Source organism: Balearica regulorum, chromosome 22, assembly GCF_011004875.1.
Source record: "Balearica regulorum gibbericeps isolate bBalReg1 chromosome 22, bBalReg1.pri, whole genome shotgun sequence".
Lineage (NCBI taxonomy): Eukaryota > Metazoa > Chordata > Aves > Gruiformes > Gruidae > Balearica > Balearica regulorum.
Window position 1 is genome coordinate 8,093,519 of NC_046205.1, and position 15,503 is coordinate 8,109,021.

The 15,503-nt window shown below is 48.0% G+C and overlaps 1 protein-coding gene across 1 annotated transcript; it reads left to right on the plus strand.

Moving 5' to 3' along the window:
* The first annotated feature begins 67 nt into the window (after window positions 1–67).
* Window positions 68–15,138, plus strand: ELOA (elongin A). The gene is made up of 11 exons (XM_075773651.1): window positions 68–225; window positions 4,899–4,955; window positions 5,583–5,701; window positions 6,617–7,826; window positions 9,164–9,278; window positions 9,624–9,779; window positions 10,228–10,325; window positions 10,610–10,790; window positions 11,214–11,325; window positions 11,627–11,778; window positions 12,192–15,138. The coding sequence occupies exons 1-11, from the start codon at window positions 154–156 to the stop codon at window positions 12,251–12,253; spliced, it is 2,334 nt and encodes a 777-aa protein (XP_075629766.1). The 5' UTR covers window positions 68–153; the 3' UTR covers window positions 12,254–15,138.
* Window positions 15,139–15,503: the final 365 nt, after the last annotated feature.

A 15,503-nucleotide genomic window follows, 5' to 3' on the forward strand; every position in this document is an offset into this window, starting at 1 on the left:
CCCGCACCCGCCATGGCCACCACCGGCCGGGGCAACGGCTGCGCCGCTTCCGTTTCCTGCCCTCAGCCAAGATGGCGGCAGCGGTGAGGAAACGCCGTGTGGCCAGCGGGCGATGAAGCCGCTTCCGCCGCCGCGGCCTCTCCAGCAGTAAAAATGGCGGAGTCGGTGCTGGAAGTTGTGGGCAAGCTGCAGTCGCGGCTGGCGGGCAGCTCGGAGCCCAAGAAGGTGACGGGGGCGGCGGCGCGACCGAGGCTCCCCCTCCCCGGCGGGGGCGGCGCGGCGGCGCCGAGGGTCGGGAGGGTCCGGGCCACTCCGTGGGGGACACGGGGAGCGGGGCCGAGCTGGGCCTGCCCTGCCCTCCGCCGGGGTTCCCCCCACCCCCGCGAAGTTTCCTGCCTGGCCGGGACCGCGGTCCGTGGGGCAATGCGGGCGGCCTCAGCCGCGGCAGCGGGGCAGGCCCGGTGGGTTGTCCCCAGTGGGAGCCCCCCGCGCTGCTGCCAGCCTGAGCTGGGCTCTCAGGCCCCAGCTGCCCCGCAGGAGGCCCGCCGCGGGGTGCAGGGGTCCCTATGTGGGGTCCCCCCGCGGCACGTCGCTGGGGGGCGGCTTGAGAGATGGGCAAGTGGGCAACGGGAGAACTTGCCGGAAGAGTCTTGTCCTGGTGACGTGTTCATGGTGGAAGAGCTGCGGTCCCTGGCATGAGCCCTGGCGAGAGGTGACAGGGAGGCGCAGCCCTACCACGGGACTGGGGAAGGCCAGGATCGCGACAAGGCCACCACGATAGCCGGGGAGTTGGGGTCAGGGCAAGAATTTGCCAAGTTTTAAACTCTGCCCTATTGTGGGCTCCCTGTCTGGCCTTGGGGAAGCTGCTTGATGCCCCTCGCCCATCTCTGTGAGGGAACGTGGCTGCTGCTGAAATCTGCTGCCCACAGCAGCTGTCGCAGAGTGGCCACCGTGTGCGCTGCCTTGATCTACGCTGGTGCTCGAATCTGTTCAGTGACATTCGTCTGCCTCTGTTGCTGACAGCTACTCTCCTGCTGGGCACCAGGGTTCTGAGCTGGTTTTTTTTCAACTGAAATTTGGAGTTAGGGTTGAGCTTGGGTGTGGGCTCGGCACGTGCTATTATCCCATTCTCTAGGATGTCATATTTTATAGGGGGAGCATCTGTTGTGACTGTTTACAGGTGTTTGGCTTACGTTTTGCTTAATTCAGACAAGGCAGTGCAGGTGCTCTGCACTTGCTAACTCGTTAACTGAGGCAAACCCCTGCAGAACCACTCTCATTCCAAGACCTCGCACCGTGAAGAAGGATGGATCCCGAAGTGCTCAAGGTCTGACCCTTTGAAGTGGAGGCCCGTGTACCCAGCTCCAGCCTAGCTGGGGGCGAAGCAGGGGGGAGGCTGGTGCCTCCTCTCAGCTAAAACCAAAGCATGGTTTAACTGGTGGGGCCCCAAGTGGAGCTGAGCAACTGCTGAGGAGTCAATTCCAGGGGGTCTTGGGTTCCATGGTACTGAGAGCACGCGCAAGACTTCAAATATTGGCTCAGCACGCTGTGCGCTGAGAATTAGTGCTCCCGTTTCCTGACCCTTGTGTCAGCTTGGGGCAATAACTGCATGTCTGTGTTTCTTGGGCATTGTAAGTCTTCAGGCACTGTTTGCACATGCTGACTCTTCCTCCAGTAACCTTGCGGTGTTAAGTCGTTTCTTTCTCTGTTGATCCTATGCATTTTTGCAAGGTGAGGGGGATGTGTTAAGTATTTGCAAGCTGCCACCAGCTACAATCGTGACTTTAAACCTTTTCTCTTCCCCAGCAGAAAGGTCCCATGACCTATACTCTTCAATTCTGATACCTTTTCAGCTATATCCTTGGCAGCATTAGTGTTTCTAGACTTGAATTTAGTTGCCATTGCAGTGTCTTAATATACTGTGTATTTTCTGAGCACCCTCCTATGTCAGAAAATGGCTTTTGGCTCTTGTGCAATAACTATTTCCACTACAGTTCTGTAGCAGCTACAGCTTTACCCTGTCAGCAGGACAAATCCACGGCACCTCTGGCACTGCTGTTTCCAGTCTTCCGTTTTCTTGCTTTGTCCTTTTGAAATATTTTATCAGTAATACAAAAGAATAATATTTTCCCAGTATCGTGTACAACTCTATATTGCCTTCCTGAAAAGTGTTAAGTACTAATACTGGTTTTGGGTGAAAATTGGGCTGCTGCCACAGAACTGTATGAGTGAAGCTTTGGACGCTGCTGTAATGGTTTGGAAAAAGTCTTTTTTTTTTTTCCCCAGCAGAGAGGGTACAAGCTCTGTTGCAGGACTGAGGGAAGAAAGAGAGTAAGGGAAACATGAACAAGAGAGCATCTTCACGGAGAGGAAGAGGCCAGGCTATGCTGTAGTAATTTGATATTAATGTGTGTTGTAATGGTCTGGCTGACTCTTTTAGAAAAAGAAAACAATCCACCCATGTTAAACAAAAATTTATTGGAACTGGAACTAAGTGAAGTTTTTATGGTTTGTGTCTTGTGGCTGACTGACTGAAACTCTACCTTACACTGGGGTGTGTTAGAAAAGCTTTCTCGTATGTATTTCATCGGGTGTCTAGCAAGATACAAGCCTTGTGTTTTCTGTCTTCTATCCAGTTGCCTTTTTCTCACAGGACTTGTAGGATCTCAGTTATTTCTGAAATGAGCTGTCAGATTTGAGTCTGCTTGGCTGATTTCAGCTGAAGGCAGTGGGGTGTACTCCATCAGCTTATTCCCAGAGGAAATACAGATTAGTACAAGTTCTTAAGCCTCGCTGCATCAGAGTTGTCTCTTTTGGTGCGTTTCATGCACATGGACCTGTGGTCCACAGAGGTTGCAAGCAAAGCAAGGTTTTGCTGTGCTGTATGAACGCAGCTCCCAAATAGATCCCTATTCAGATATTGCCAGGCTGCATGCCACTTGGACAGTGTCAATAAGCACAGATTTTGATAGCTTGGATTGTCAGATAAGTGCATTACTGATGACGCAGGTAACAAAAATGCCTTGTTTCCTGATGGCGTCATTTTGAGATTTACAACTTGGCTGGGGAGTCTGCTGAACTCCAACTGCGTTAACATTTCTGATGAAGGTGCAGGCATAAAAGCTTGGTGAAGTGGCACTTAAGCAAAGGTATATGTATCGTGGCCTCTCACACCCAGCTCTTGTGTTTTATAAGATGATTGACCTCAGTGGGTGTGGAATAAGTCAGTTCACCATGAGACATGTTCTGGATCAAATGTGTGGATCCCCTGGTCTCAAACCACACTTCCCCTGGCTCTACAAAATCCAGACATGAGCGCCATCGAGAATAACGCTTTTCTTCTTGGAATTCAGCCCTACACGCAGCAAATAACTAAAGAGCAAAAAGAGCTGTGGAAGATGCTACAGTGGGGTGTAGCTAGAAAATAATTGGGAATTCTGTGAATCCTGGAGGAGACTCCACATTGCCATGAGCCTGGAGTTGCAGAGACAGAGGGCTTGAAGACTCGGTTAGCTGTGGTTACAGCACAGTTAGAACTGTTGCATCCCTCCCTGCATCCCAGCTCAAGAGTGCTGAAATACTGTTGGTATCAGTGTTACGCTCTTCTAAAACAAACAGGAGAACATAAAACTTCAGTCATGGCAATGAAGTCCTAAATATAATGAAGATGGGGCAGTGGTTTCTGGTGAACAGAAGTCGTCCTGGTGTTCTGCTTAAGCTAGATAAACCCTTATCTCTGTGTCGAGGAGTATTTTCTCTCTGAAAGTAATAGCACTCTTCAAGTAGGTTAAAAGAATGTATTTCCTTCAAAAGGAAGGAAACCTCTTTGATCCTTGTGCGGTGGAAGTGGGGGTGATTGGAATAGCTGAGGCCGACTGTGCTAATTTGAGCATGAGCACAGCACTTTAGAGAGAAGATCTGGATCAGGGACAGCCCTTTCTATGGCATATAGCACAGCAGTGCTGAACAAAGCATGGGCTGTATAGGGGCTCTAATAATGGGAATGCTGATGAGGCTGGTCTGTGGCTGTAGCTGAGCTGTGGGAAATAACATGAGGGGCAGTGGTGCTGTAGACATCTCAGTGAAGCAGTCTCCCAAACCACTTTGGTGGCAGAGGGACAAGTGTGTCCACTTCACCTGCAGCCCCTTGCCGGGGTGCAAGTTGGAGAGGGCCCCTCTTCCCTCCCTGGCCCACGGAGCAGCTGTGCGCACTGGCAGGGCCTCATTTGGCAGCGTGTGTGGAGGAAAACAACATTTTTCACTGGTGTATGGTGAAGGGAAGGGAAAGAGTGGGGTGAGAGGCAGTGGTTGTGGAGGGGATCAGTTGCCTTTTTAGCACAGAGTATAGCTGAGAGGAGAGAGATTGTCAGCAGCACTGACAGAGTGGAGGGTCTGCAAGGGAGATAGGGACTCCATCTTAATTCTTTAAGAGCATCTAGAAATCTTCCTTCCCTCAGTGTCTAGCTTGGAAAACTTTAGAAAGGACTGAATATTTTTTTTCCCCTCCTCTCAACAAGTAATGCGATTCTCAGCACCACCTTTGGAGAGTCACAAGCTTCTGAGTCTTTTCTTCACCTTGCTGTGCAACAGAGGTTTGTGCCTCTGTTCCTGATGCTTTAAGCCAAAGATAAGTTGCAGTCCTGTGTGAAGAAAGCATTAATATTTGAGTGTGTTTTAAAATTCTCAGATGGGCCCTTGTAGGCAAAGAGGCGATAATTTTTTTTACAGTTGGCCCTTGTGTTCAGCTTCTCAGGAGCTTGATTTGGAGCAGGACAGCAGCTGTCTGCCACTTGGATTTTTCTAACAAGCTCTCATGCACTGCAGAATTTTCTTCCTTTCTAATCACAGTATGTGGTTCAGTATGACAAGTCTGAACACTTTCCTTCTTGTCTCTGCAGCTGCTGAAAAGTCTGAAGAGGCTGTCTGAGTTGCCCATCACAGTTGACATTCTTGTGGTAAGAGCTGTGAAATCTCTCATGCTTTCATCGTGTCTGTCAAGTCACAGGATAACTGTTTGTCACAGAAATGCTGCTTTTCCCTTGAATGGGGTGCGTTGCCTTGGCCACGTGCTACAGCCCGGTGTCACAGGTGTGATTGTGATGAGGTTCTAGGGATTCCAAGCTCGGGGAAGGAGTGTGTCAGAGCAAGTGTGAAGCATGGAGGTTAATTCGTCATCCTTAGTTCTTCCAAAAGCTTAACACTTGACTGGGATATGAGTCAGAGCTGTTCCTAACAATAACTGAATCAGCATGAAATTAGAAAGCGCTAATCGTTAAAATTATTAGTGACTTCTGTCTTCAAACTTACCAACAGTCATGGTAAATACTAACTTGGTTTATTAATACAAATAACTAGTGTCTGACTAAGGCACAGTTAAGTTATCTTTGATTTACAGAGCTGTAGTAAACCATATAATGGCTGCTGAAAACATAATATATTATATGTGATAACTTTGCTGTTAGATCAAGGAAGCTCATTTCTACCTAGCAGTGATCAGTGGCAGGTTAACTTTATTCGCTTTTTAGCAGAGGTGAGAATACTGTTTTGCTAACATTAATTCATGTTTTGGCTCTCTCGTGAAGGAGACAGGTGTTGGGAAGACTGTGAACAGTTTACGGAAACACGAGCTTGTAGGAGACTTTGCAAAGAATCTCGTAGCCAGGTGGAAGAAGCTAGTGCCAGTGTCCCAAGAGGCGGACCGGTAAGTGAACCTGTTCAGTTATCATGACGGATAAGCTTTATTATATTTTTGCAGTAGACATTATAAACTTTTCTGACCAAGGTAACAAGCAAAGGCTCTGGAAAAACTTGTAATACAAGCGTGCTAACTCTGCATGGGGTTTTTGCCTTGTTTCAGCATAAACTTCCTGCTTTGGCTAGCCGCGGAGTGTTGGGTTGCTGACAACTGCAGTTTTGCATGAAAGTAGGGACCGATTTTCAATAATTTGCAGTTTGATGAAGAGATTAACCGTAGAGGCCAGAAAAGTGCCTTTAATAAAGCAAGAGATGCAATCTGCTTGCTTCCCGTTTTATGATGCTGAAGAGAGGAAATTCTAGGCTCAAGTAAAGGAAGTGGTTTGCTTTGAAAGAAGGCTGTTATGTGCAAAAAATCCTACGGAAACTGAAAGTTAGTGCTAGCCAATATATTGTAGTAACAAAGCTGTGTTGAACTCAGCAATGAGATCATTTAGATGTAGATGTGGGTGATAAAGACCCAGTTATTCATGACAATTTTGATGGCTGTGGTATCCCTGCATGCTTGACTGGTGAACTGGGGAACGTGTTTCCTACAGGTACCACACAGCCAGGAGTGTGTAGGCATGGAGAAGTCTCTGTATACTTCTGTCTTTGCTTCCCAGTGAACTGTGAAGTCTCTAGTCCTAATAAAAATGGTTAATCAATTCCTGCACTAGAAATGCAGTTTCTAAATCCCTGAATGTTGCTGTGCCTGAGAGAATTACTGGTATTCTTGCCACAAAACTACCAAATACAATGCTAGTCTTCTGTAAGAGAGGTTCCTGTCCATGTGGTCTATGGGGAGTTGTTGCTCTTTTCATTCATACTGGGAAGTTTTAAACTAACTATTTTGGGGTTTGTTTTTTTTTAATCCCTTCAGAAATAACCTAGATTCTGAAGACCGTGATTACGAGAGGAGCAGCTCAAGCAAAAGACATCAAGAATCCTCCCTCAGAGAGGATGATGATCCTGACCAGGAGTACCCAGAACACTTCCAGCCGTCTTGCAGCCAGTCCTATAGCCCAGATCATAGGGAAAAGAAGTCCAAAAGGTATCCTAGGCCTGAGAGAGCCCATGAGACTTATGGCTGTAGCAGCCATGAGGGGAAGGGTTGGGGCAGATCTTCCCCAGTGCTCTCTTCAGATCAGGAGTACTCGGACTATGGACAAGCTGTGTCACCTGAGCCAAGTGAGAGCCCTCAGGATATGTACACAGACCCTTACGCCTCTGAGGAGCAGGAAGAACTAACAGTATTTCATCAGAAAGTCAGTAAAGGCCACAGCTTTCAGGAGAAGCTGGGGGGAGGCCGGGAGAGGAACCCTGGTGAGTTCTACGACAAAGGGAATGTGAGTCGAAGCAAAGAGCACAAGTCTTCTCATAAGAAGCAGCGACTTGATGGCAAAGGGGACGACAGGACCTTCAGCCCAGAAACATTGCACAAGGCCTCTTTTAAAGAGCAGCTCCGAGAAGCCCCCATGGCGGGGGGCAGCAAGGAGAAGAGGACATCAGATGGTGCCAAGAAGGAGAAGAATCGAGAAAGCAGCACCTCCAGAAAGGAGAAGTTGCAAATGTTGCCGCGCTTGGAAGAGTCTTTGGACAACCATGTTAAAAAGCAAAAACATCGGGACTCCGAAAAAAGCAAATTGGAAAAGCCTAAGTTGAGCCTGGAAACTTCTAACACAGAGCGGGAGAAACAGAAAGCTGAGTGTGACTCATCAAATAGGATTAAAGAAAAGGGGATTTCTGGGAGCATAAAATCTTCAGAGGGGAAGCGCAAAGTCTCTGATGTAGACAAAAAATCGATGGGCTTTTCCTCAAATTTTGGGGAGGGGGAAGTGGAGGATGAATTTGAACAACCTACAATGTCCTTTGAGTCGTACCTCAGCTATGACCAGCCCCAGAAAAAGAAAAAGAAAGTGGTTAAACCCTCCTCTGTGTCAGCTGGGGAGAAAGACCGAGGGCACAGCAAACAGAATGGATCCAAAGCCAGTACCAACAGCTCCAGCTCGAGTCGGAAAAGTCCAAGCCACAAGCGAACAAGTGAGAAAAAGGCAGAGAAGAAACTACCAGAGCCTCCTAAACCAAAGAGGGTAAGGTTTTGAAGGATCTGAAAGTGAGCAAAGAAGATGGGGTGAGCTGCTCTCGGTCCTCTGCCATCTGAGGCTTATCAGTTTTCCCCTTGGAGGTGCTGGGCTGTGTCCCGCATCAGGTTGCGCTTGCAGTGTCTCATTGGTATCCAGGGCTGTGGCTCCTGGCTCCTGTTGGGAGACACTGTGTGTTTCGTATGGCCTGTGCTGCAGGCGTCACTTTGTGCTGTTGGAGCAGAACTCTGCTGGAAAAGTGGGTGAAGAGGGAGGGTTAAAAAAGAAATGCAATAGGCAAAACCCTGTTAATTCAAAAATGGGGAGAGTAAAAGAAAACACCTTCAGCTAAGTAGTTGTATGAAAGCATATTGGACATGATACACTTGTTAAGCATGCAGAATATCTTTAGATGTGAGTCAACTTACTATCTGGCCTAATATGCAGTGCATCTCTACCTGCTAGCAAGGTTCCCTTGTCTCTCCTCAAGTATTTATGCTTCTCTAAAATGGACTTTTTTTTTTTTAATCTATATGAATACTACAGTTTTGTTAACTAAATTTGTTGGTCTCCAGAAATTGGGGGAAATGGGAGGACTGGTGTTACAATGCAGCTTATTCTAGAAGACAGACCTTCTTTTGTGAAAGGTTGAAAAACAAGAGAGATTTCTGTACATATTCATTGCCACATGGGTTCCAGGGTTTTGTATATAAATAGGGACTAATGTGTAAAACCTTTACTGCTTAATCTTGTTACTCAACTTTGAAACACCTTGCTCTTCAAAAAGTGTTTTTGTAATCCTAGCAGCATTTTAAAAGCATGATTTGCTCTTCATTCTAAGTGCCTCATGTCAAAGTTTTAGGTTTCCCTCAGTTTGTGAGGTTCCCCTCTCCTCCTCCACTGTGGAGATTTTTGCAGGAGGTGGGGAGGAGGAGAAGAGACCGAACGGGTAAATGAGTGTTTGAGATCAAGGAAATATTTCTGCTAGTTTTCTTGTCTGTTTTTTCTCCAGTTCTTTGCATTGTTAATCTGACTTGGGTTCTCGCACGTGTCCTTTAGCACCGAACCTAGTAGGTTAAAGATGTGGATGGCTCTTACTGGAGGGAGCTTAGTGATTCCAATCCTGAATTTTGGCTTCTTTGTATTGACTGCCTGGACAGACCCACAGTAAAGTGGCAGAAGTGCAGCCTCCTCTGAGGCTACTTCCAGGTGCAAGCTGATCGGCATTGAGTGGCTTATTCAAAATATCAAATAAAACACAGTTCAGTGCTGCTTGTACGCTGGCAGGATGATGTAGCATTCTCCTGTATTCTTGGCTTACTTGCATGTACATGCTCTCCTTCCAGATAATTTTAGATGTGGTACCAACGTTACCAGACATCCCACTGCCCCCGATTCAGGCCAATTACCGCCCTCTTCCTTCAATCGAGTCCATTACCTGCTCCCAGACAAAAAGGAAAGGTATGTTGGCAGGAAAATAGGTCTGAAATGGGCTCCAGCCACTGTTTGTGGGAGGGAGTGGATGCTGGCTGGGTTCAAGCCGTTCTGTTGGGGTCTGGTGTCCTGCCTCTGATGCCCAGAGCTCAGGTGGCTTCTTTCCCACATGCTGTAGCAGAAATGAAGATGATCCTTTGAGGCCTGGGCTTTGGACTTGCCCTTCCTGAACTAGATTACAGGTCTCTTAGAGAAGACTTGCCCTTTTAGGTGGCTTCTGGGTGACTCTGATTTGTGTCCCCTGTGCCATTCATCGGGGGGGGGCTCTTCTTTTCCCTGTTCCCTTCTTACTCCAAGTCTTTCACTTGACAGCGGTGTCCTCGCCAGTTGAAGAGAGCGAAGCGGGTTTTACAGGCCGACGGTTGAATTCAAAGATGCAAGTGTATTCAGGCTCCAAAACTGCCTACCTCCCAAAGATGATGTCTCTGTATCAGCAGTGTATCAGAGTCCTCAGTAACAACATTGACTGTAAGTACCTTTCCTCATCTGTCTTGAAGTCATGTTGCCATACAGGTATACTGACATTTTGGTAACTTGTTTGCATATATCCCAGCAGCATCTGGCTTGGAGCATGTGCACAGTTGCCCCTTTTTTGCAAGGCAAGCTAACTAATATGGGATAGATCTCGCTGAAAGCTCAGATGCTGCAGGAATCAGCACTCAGCATGCTTTCTGGGAGTGCTAAAGCACTGGAAATAGTGGTAAACAGAGCCTTGCACAGGCATTTCTTAACTTGGAGACGCTAGTGCCTGATGACTCACTAGAGCTATTGCACCTTCGGCTCCTTTCTCCTTTCCCTTATATTGTGTAGTGTCCTGTAGCACTGCAGCTTTTTCCTCTGGATTTCAAGGTGTCAATCCTTTTCCTTGGCAAGAAAGGAGCAGGATAAATACTCTGTGCATCTTGTTTCTCTCTAGCGATCTTTGAAGTGGGTGGTGTCCCTTTCACAGTGCTGGAGCCAGTATTGGAGAGATGCACCCCAGAGCAGCTGTATCGCATTGAGGAATGTAATCATGTGAGTGCCTGGGCCTGGAAAAGGGATGGTGACGTGGGAGTGATGTTCTGTCCTCATCTGCAATAGCAGAGTAGTAAAGAACAATGCTCTTTAGCAAAAAAAACCACCTCTTGTTGTAATCCTGAGTTCCTGGATTTGCCTTCTGCCCATCTCTTGCTGCAAGTTGGCCCCTAAGCTGTCTTGCTCTCTGTGGTATTCCAGTGGCACTGGCACTAGCTGGTTCTGAGGGAGAGGGGAGTGAAGGTGTCGGGAGGGATCCCAGTTAATGTGTGGGTTTGTTTCAGGTCCTTATTGAGGATACGGATCAACTGTGGCACAATCACTGTCTCCGAGACTTCAAGAATGAGAAGCCAGAAGAGTTTGAGTCCTGGCGGGAGATGTACCTTCGACTTCATGACGCACGAGAGCAGCGGCTGCTCATGTTAGCACGGAACATCGGCTCAGCTCATGCCAACAAACCAAAAGGTAAAGTAGGGCAGAATGATCAGAGATCATTAATGGCTTAGCAGGCTCTAGATTCCATCCATAGTGTTGCTGATGCAGACTAGACAGAGTAATATTTTATAGCAAGAACATGTAGGGCTGCAGAGTCACCTCCTGTTCTGCTAGAGTGGCTTCTCCATGCTGGGGTTGAAGAATACCGAGATGGAGGGAAGCATTCCTGCTTTTCTGGTGAACATGATGAGAACTACTGACCTGAACAGTCTGATTTCTCACAGCCCATGTTGTGACTGCCAGAGGTTCAGACCTTAGGGACGAGGCTATCGCCTGAGCTTTGGCATGGTTGGATTGGGGAGAGGTGGAGCTTGCTGTAGTGAGACAAGCACTGGAGGAGCCTCCTTTATAGTAAGTTGGATCTCAGCAATGTTTCCCTCTGCCCTCCTACAGGTAGAGTGGCCAAAATGGCGTTTGTGAACTCTGCAGCAAAGCCACCTCGGGATGTACGAAGGAGACAAGAGAAGTTTGGAACTGGAGGACCTCTTCTGCCAGGGAAGACCAAGTGAGTGATTTCTCAGTGGCACTTGCTGTTCAGGGCCTCTTTTCCTGTGGGCTCCTGCTAGCTTCTCCCTGAAGCTCTGCATCCTGGCAGGAAAGGATACTGTGTGTCTGTGAGGTCGTTTTGCAGTGAAACTTGTAACCGTAATAGCTTCTTTCTTCCTAGGAAGTTTGGAGATGCTGGTCACTGCTGGTTCCATGTGGTATCAGCCATGCTGCTGTTAACAAGTGTGGCTTGTGTCTGAAGAATTACATCAAACAGCAGTGACTCCTCTACTGAAATGTCTGTCCCGTCTCTGTTTCAGAATAAAACCAGACTTGTATACATCTAGTAAAAGCCACTCTCGTGTGAGCGAGGAGCAGGCCTATGATGGGCCCAGCACCAGCAGTGCCCATTCTGTCCCATCTTCAGGTAGCACCTTCTCCTCCTATGACCCCAGGAAACCACCAGTGAAGAGTAAGTACAAACCGCAGAACATCTGTGTGGTGTCCTAGAGCTTCTCCTTTACAAATGCAGGAATCTGCTGCTGCTGTAAGGGAAATCCAGGGTATGCAGGAGGGTTGATGTTGGTGGCCTCTCTCCTCTTTCTAAGGAGAGGGTGTAAAGTCTTCTTGCACAAGAAAAAGTATAGACAAATGTCTGATTTGCCTTCCTGCCCAGTGCTGATTGTATCAGAGAGTGGGCTCTCATCAGTCTGACTTGAAAATATGATAGGCCATGATCAGAGAGCACACACCTACATCTACATTGCATCTGCCTTGCCAGGGCTGCAGCTTTGAATTGCTCTCTGCTCTCCTAGTCTGTGACTGCTGCTTTAATGTGTGGGGTTTTTGTTTGATTTGTTTATCTTTTTTCTTTCTCTGTTGCAGAAATTGCACCCATGATGGCAAAGACTATCAAAGCTTTCAAAAACAGGTTTTCTCGGAGATAAGTTTGCAGTGCAGATCTGGGACTTTCCCTCTCATGGGGGAGTGGCACTGAAGGGGGAGAAGGTACCCAAACAGCCCTTTTGTTTGAACTCTTTGGAGGCTGCAGCTGCTGGGAGAGGCTTCGATCTGCACAAGACGACAGCACAGTATTTTATCTTTTATTCTGGTCCCTCACTCAGTGTCAAGACCCCCTTTTTTCCCCCCCTGCCCTTAACATCCTGGTTTTAGCTTTGTCATCCATCAAAAGAAGGGTGTACAGAATCTCCCCACATGAGAAAATGTGAAGTCTTGGCACCTGCTGAGAGTGGAAGATCCAGAGACTATTTACTATTTAACCTCTTAATAAATTATAAAATGGTTTTAATTAATATTTTGCCCCTCTCTCCCGCTGGTATTATTTATGTCGCTCCCAGTAGTCTCTGCCCTCCCAATCCAGTGCAAGGGTCAGTGTCTCTGTGACTCGAGCTGTCAGGAATCCATCTGTCCATGACACTGGGTATCACGGGGGTCTTTCCTCATGATCTGGTACCTGCTGGGCCCAAAGTCCCCCTTGGACTCTCTGGGACAGGTAGGACCAGTAGCCCACCTGCTTGTCGATCCTTTGGCAAGCACATCAAGTCCTAAGGCTTTGCTCGCTACTTGTGTATGTTAATAAAATCTTAGCTCTCGACCTTCTCTCTGCTGTTACTGTAGATCTTGTACAGATGCTTATGTTGTTGTGCAGGGATGCCAAGAGCCATTGGGGACTTTTTCTCTGCTGCTGTTGTCTTCTGCTGGCAACTGGGAATAAAACTATGAGGGGTTTTTGGGAGAAATTTTACTGTGCACCAAGTCAGACTTTTAACTTTTTTTTTTTTTTTGAGAGAGAAGAGACTTTGTCTGCCTCTGAAGTTAAAAATGGTTTTTAAACATCAATGAAGGCATCGGTTTGCCTCTTTTTAGTGGAAAGAAGGAATACTTTTATCTTGTTTTCTTTGTGGAATTGGGAAGGATTTATTTCCAGTTTGGAAGCTGGTGCTTAAATCCTGTCTTTTCCCTGTATGTTTTCCTTTGCCCCCTCTGGAAAAGGCAAGGATTTGAACCTGAAAACCCTTGACTGGGGTTGGAGGAAAGTGAATAACGGAATGTGGTTGTTTTTTAATGTGTGCATACTAATAGCAGGAGTTCAAAAATCTTGGTTGTACTTGGTGTCTGAGGAACTGGAGCTCTGGAAGGAAAGGGTGTGCGATGTGACCTGGTGGACATGGGTGCTGGAAGTGTAAGGAGGTGCCACAGCTTCTCTGGAGAGGTTGGGAGCCAGTGCTGCGTGGGGTGTGTGATTCAGGTGGACTTGCTGAGGCTGCAGCAGAGATCAGGGAGCTGGACACAACTAGGCACTTGCTATTAAGTGTGAAGCCTTATTGTGGTGAACGTTTCTGCTGGTGGATTACATCTGCCTCAAAAGCAAACTTATCCAGAGGTGGTGCAAGCAGAGGATGGAGTTGGTTAGACCCAGGTTGTGTGGCGAGGGAGACGGCCTCTCTTTTAGTGCTCAGACATCCGACTGGATCGGAAAGGGGAGAGATTCTCCTGTTCCAAGCCATATTTGCTGCCCTAGGATTTTGCTGTCTAGGTGGAAGAGGTGCTGGTAGTGGATGCTGGTGGTGGCTCTTGAGAAGCTTTGCTGCTGGCTTTCTGTGGCTGCCAAATCCCAAACCAGTGGAGTTGTCCCGTGCACACTGACCGGGGGGGAAACCTTGCTGTGAAGAGCCCTCCATGGAGGGCTCTAGAAAAATCCCTGTATGCTTCTGGTTTCTGTTTGGTTTCTTTCTTTCTTCTCCTTTTTTTTTCTTTTTCCCCTTTTCTTTCTTTTGTTAAAACCATTCTGGACACCTGTCTCTTGGTCTGTTCTTATTTTGAAGGTCTTGGAAAAATGTTCTCAGACTCTCATGTGCTGTAAGTTTGTTACAGTCCCAGATGCTTTAATGTTACCGTGCAGCATTTCAGTGTGTGTTGTGCTGTAAAATAATGGCTCCTTACTCTTGCATTTTTGCTGTATTTAATTTTGCTGTATTTTTAATTAGATAACAATATATGTTCTGCTGACCGTTGTGCTACCATTTATTTCTCCTCTGTACTTGGGGTAGGGGCAGAGGGGAGGGAAGGGGAGTCTGGCATTGTGTTCAGGCCCCAGTGGAGCCTTGAGCAAAGGATCTGGGTGAGGCCCAAGAACAATCTTGGGCACTGCTAAACTGCCACTTAATACTACAGTTAGATCCTCAGCTGTGAGTATTGCCCAAAGCATTGCTGTTACAGTATGATGTACCTTCCCTCTCAGAGCAGCCTCTTTGCTCTAGGCTTTGCCAACTGGGTCTGTAGCTTAGCTGGATTGTGGGGCGGGATGGGGGGGTGTGAATACAGAGAGGATGAGATGTGGCACGGGGTTTGAATTGCCTCCCCTCTGCACTGAGTGGGTCCCACTGGTACTGGGACCCATCCCACCTCTTCCTCAGCCATTAAACCCACACAGCTGGAAGAGGTGGGCACCAGAGGAGGGTTATTTCAATGAGACACAAACTAAGCAAAGCCAAGGGTAAAAGTGCTGGCTCTGGTCCCAGTCTTTTGGTGCCCAGAGTGTTACACTTGTGCAATGTTTCTGTGCTACACTACACACGAAGGAACTGAGCAGAGCTGCCTCTTCCCCCTTCGCTGCCCTGCTGGTGGTGGGATGAGTAACATGGGCAGGGGGGGAGTGACTTTGACTTGCATTTGTATTTTGGTCCCTAACTGTGTATATACAATTTTCTATGTTCCTTTTTTTGTGGTAACTAAGATGAATATTTTAATTAGATAAGTTATATGAAAAGAGGAAAATCATGTCTCAATAAAAGCCAAACACTGGACTGTGTCTGCCTGTTATTTTCTGTCTCTGAGCAATGAATGTTAAGTACGCCATTAGCTAAACTCGGCCCTGCGGCCCCTAGGTGGGCTTCTGCTCCGGTATCCCGCCGGTGGCGGGGCTGCGTGCTCCCGTTCCCCCCCCCACCCCCCGGCTGGAACAAACCCCCGGAGCTCTTCCTGGCGCTGCTGGAAAGCAGTTTTGCTCTTCCCCCAGCGGCTGACGGTGCTGGCGCAGCTCAGCCTTCCTCGGTGTCCGTCCGCGGCCGGGCTGGGGCCGAGCCCCCTCCCCCGGGACCAGCCGCTCGCTGGGGCTCGGCCCGCCGCGGGCCGCGCACGTGCAGCGCCACGCACCGCCCCCTCGCTTGTGGGCGT

Coding starts and splice junctions, on each gene's coding strand:
- ELOA (XM_075773651.1), top strand. CDS start 154: ATGGCGGAGTCGGTGCTGGAAGTTGTGGGCAAGCTGCAGTCGCGGCTG. Junction 226..4,898: donor GCAGCTCGGAGCCCAAGAAG/GTGACGGGGGCG, acceptor TTGTCTCTGCAG/CTGCTGAAAAGTCTGAAGAG. Junction 7,827..9,163: donor AGCCTCCTAAACCAAAGAGG/GTAAGGTTTTGA, acceptor CTCTCCTTCCAG/ATAATTTTAGATGTGGTACC.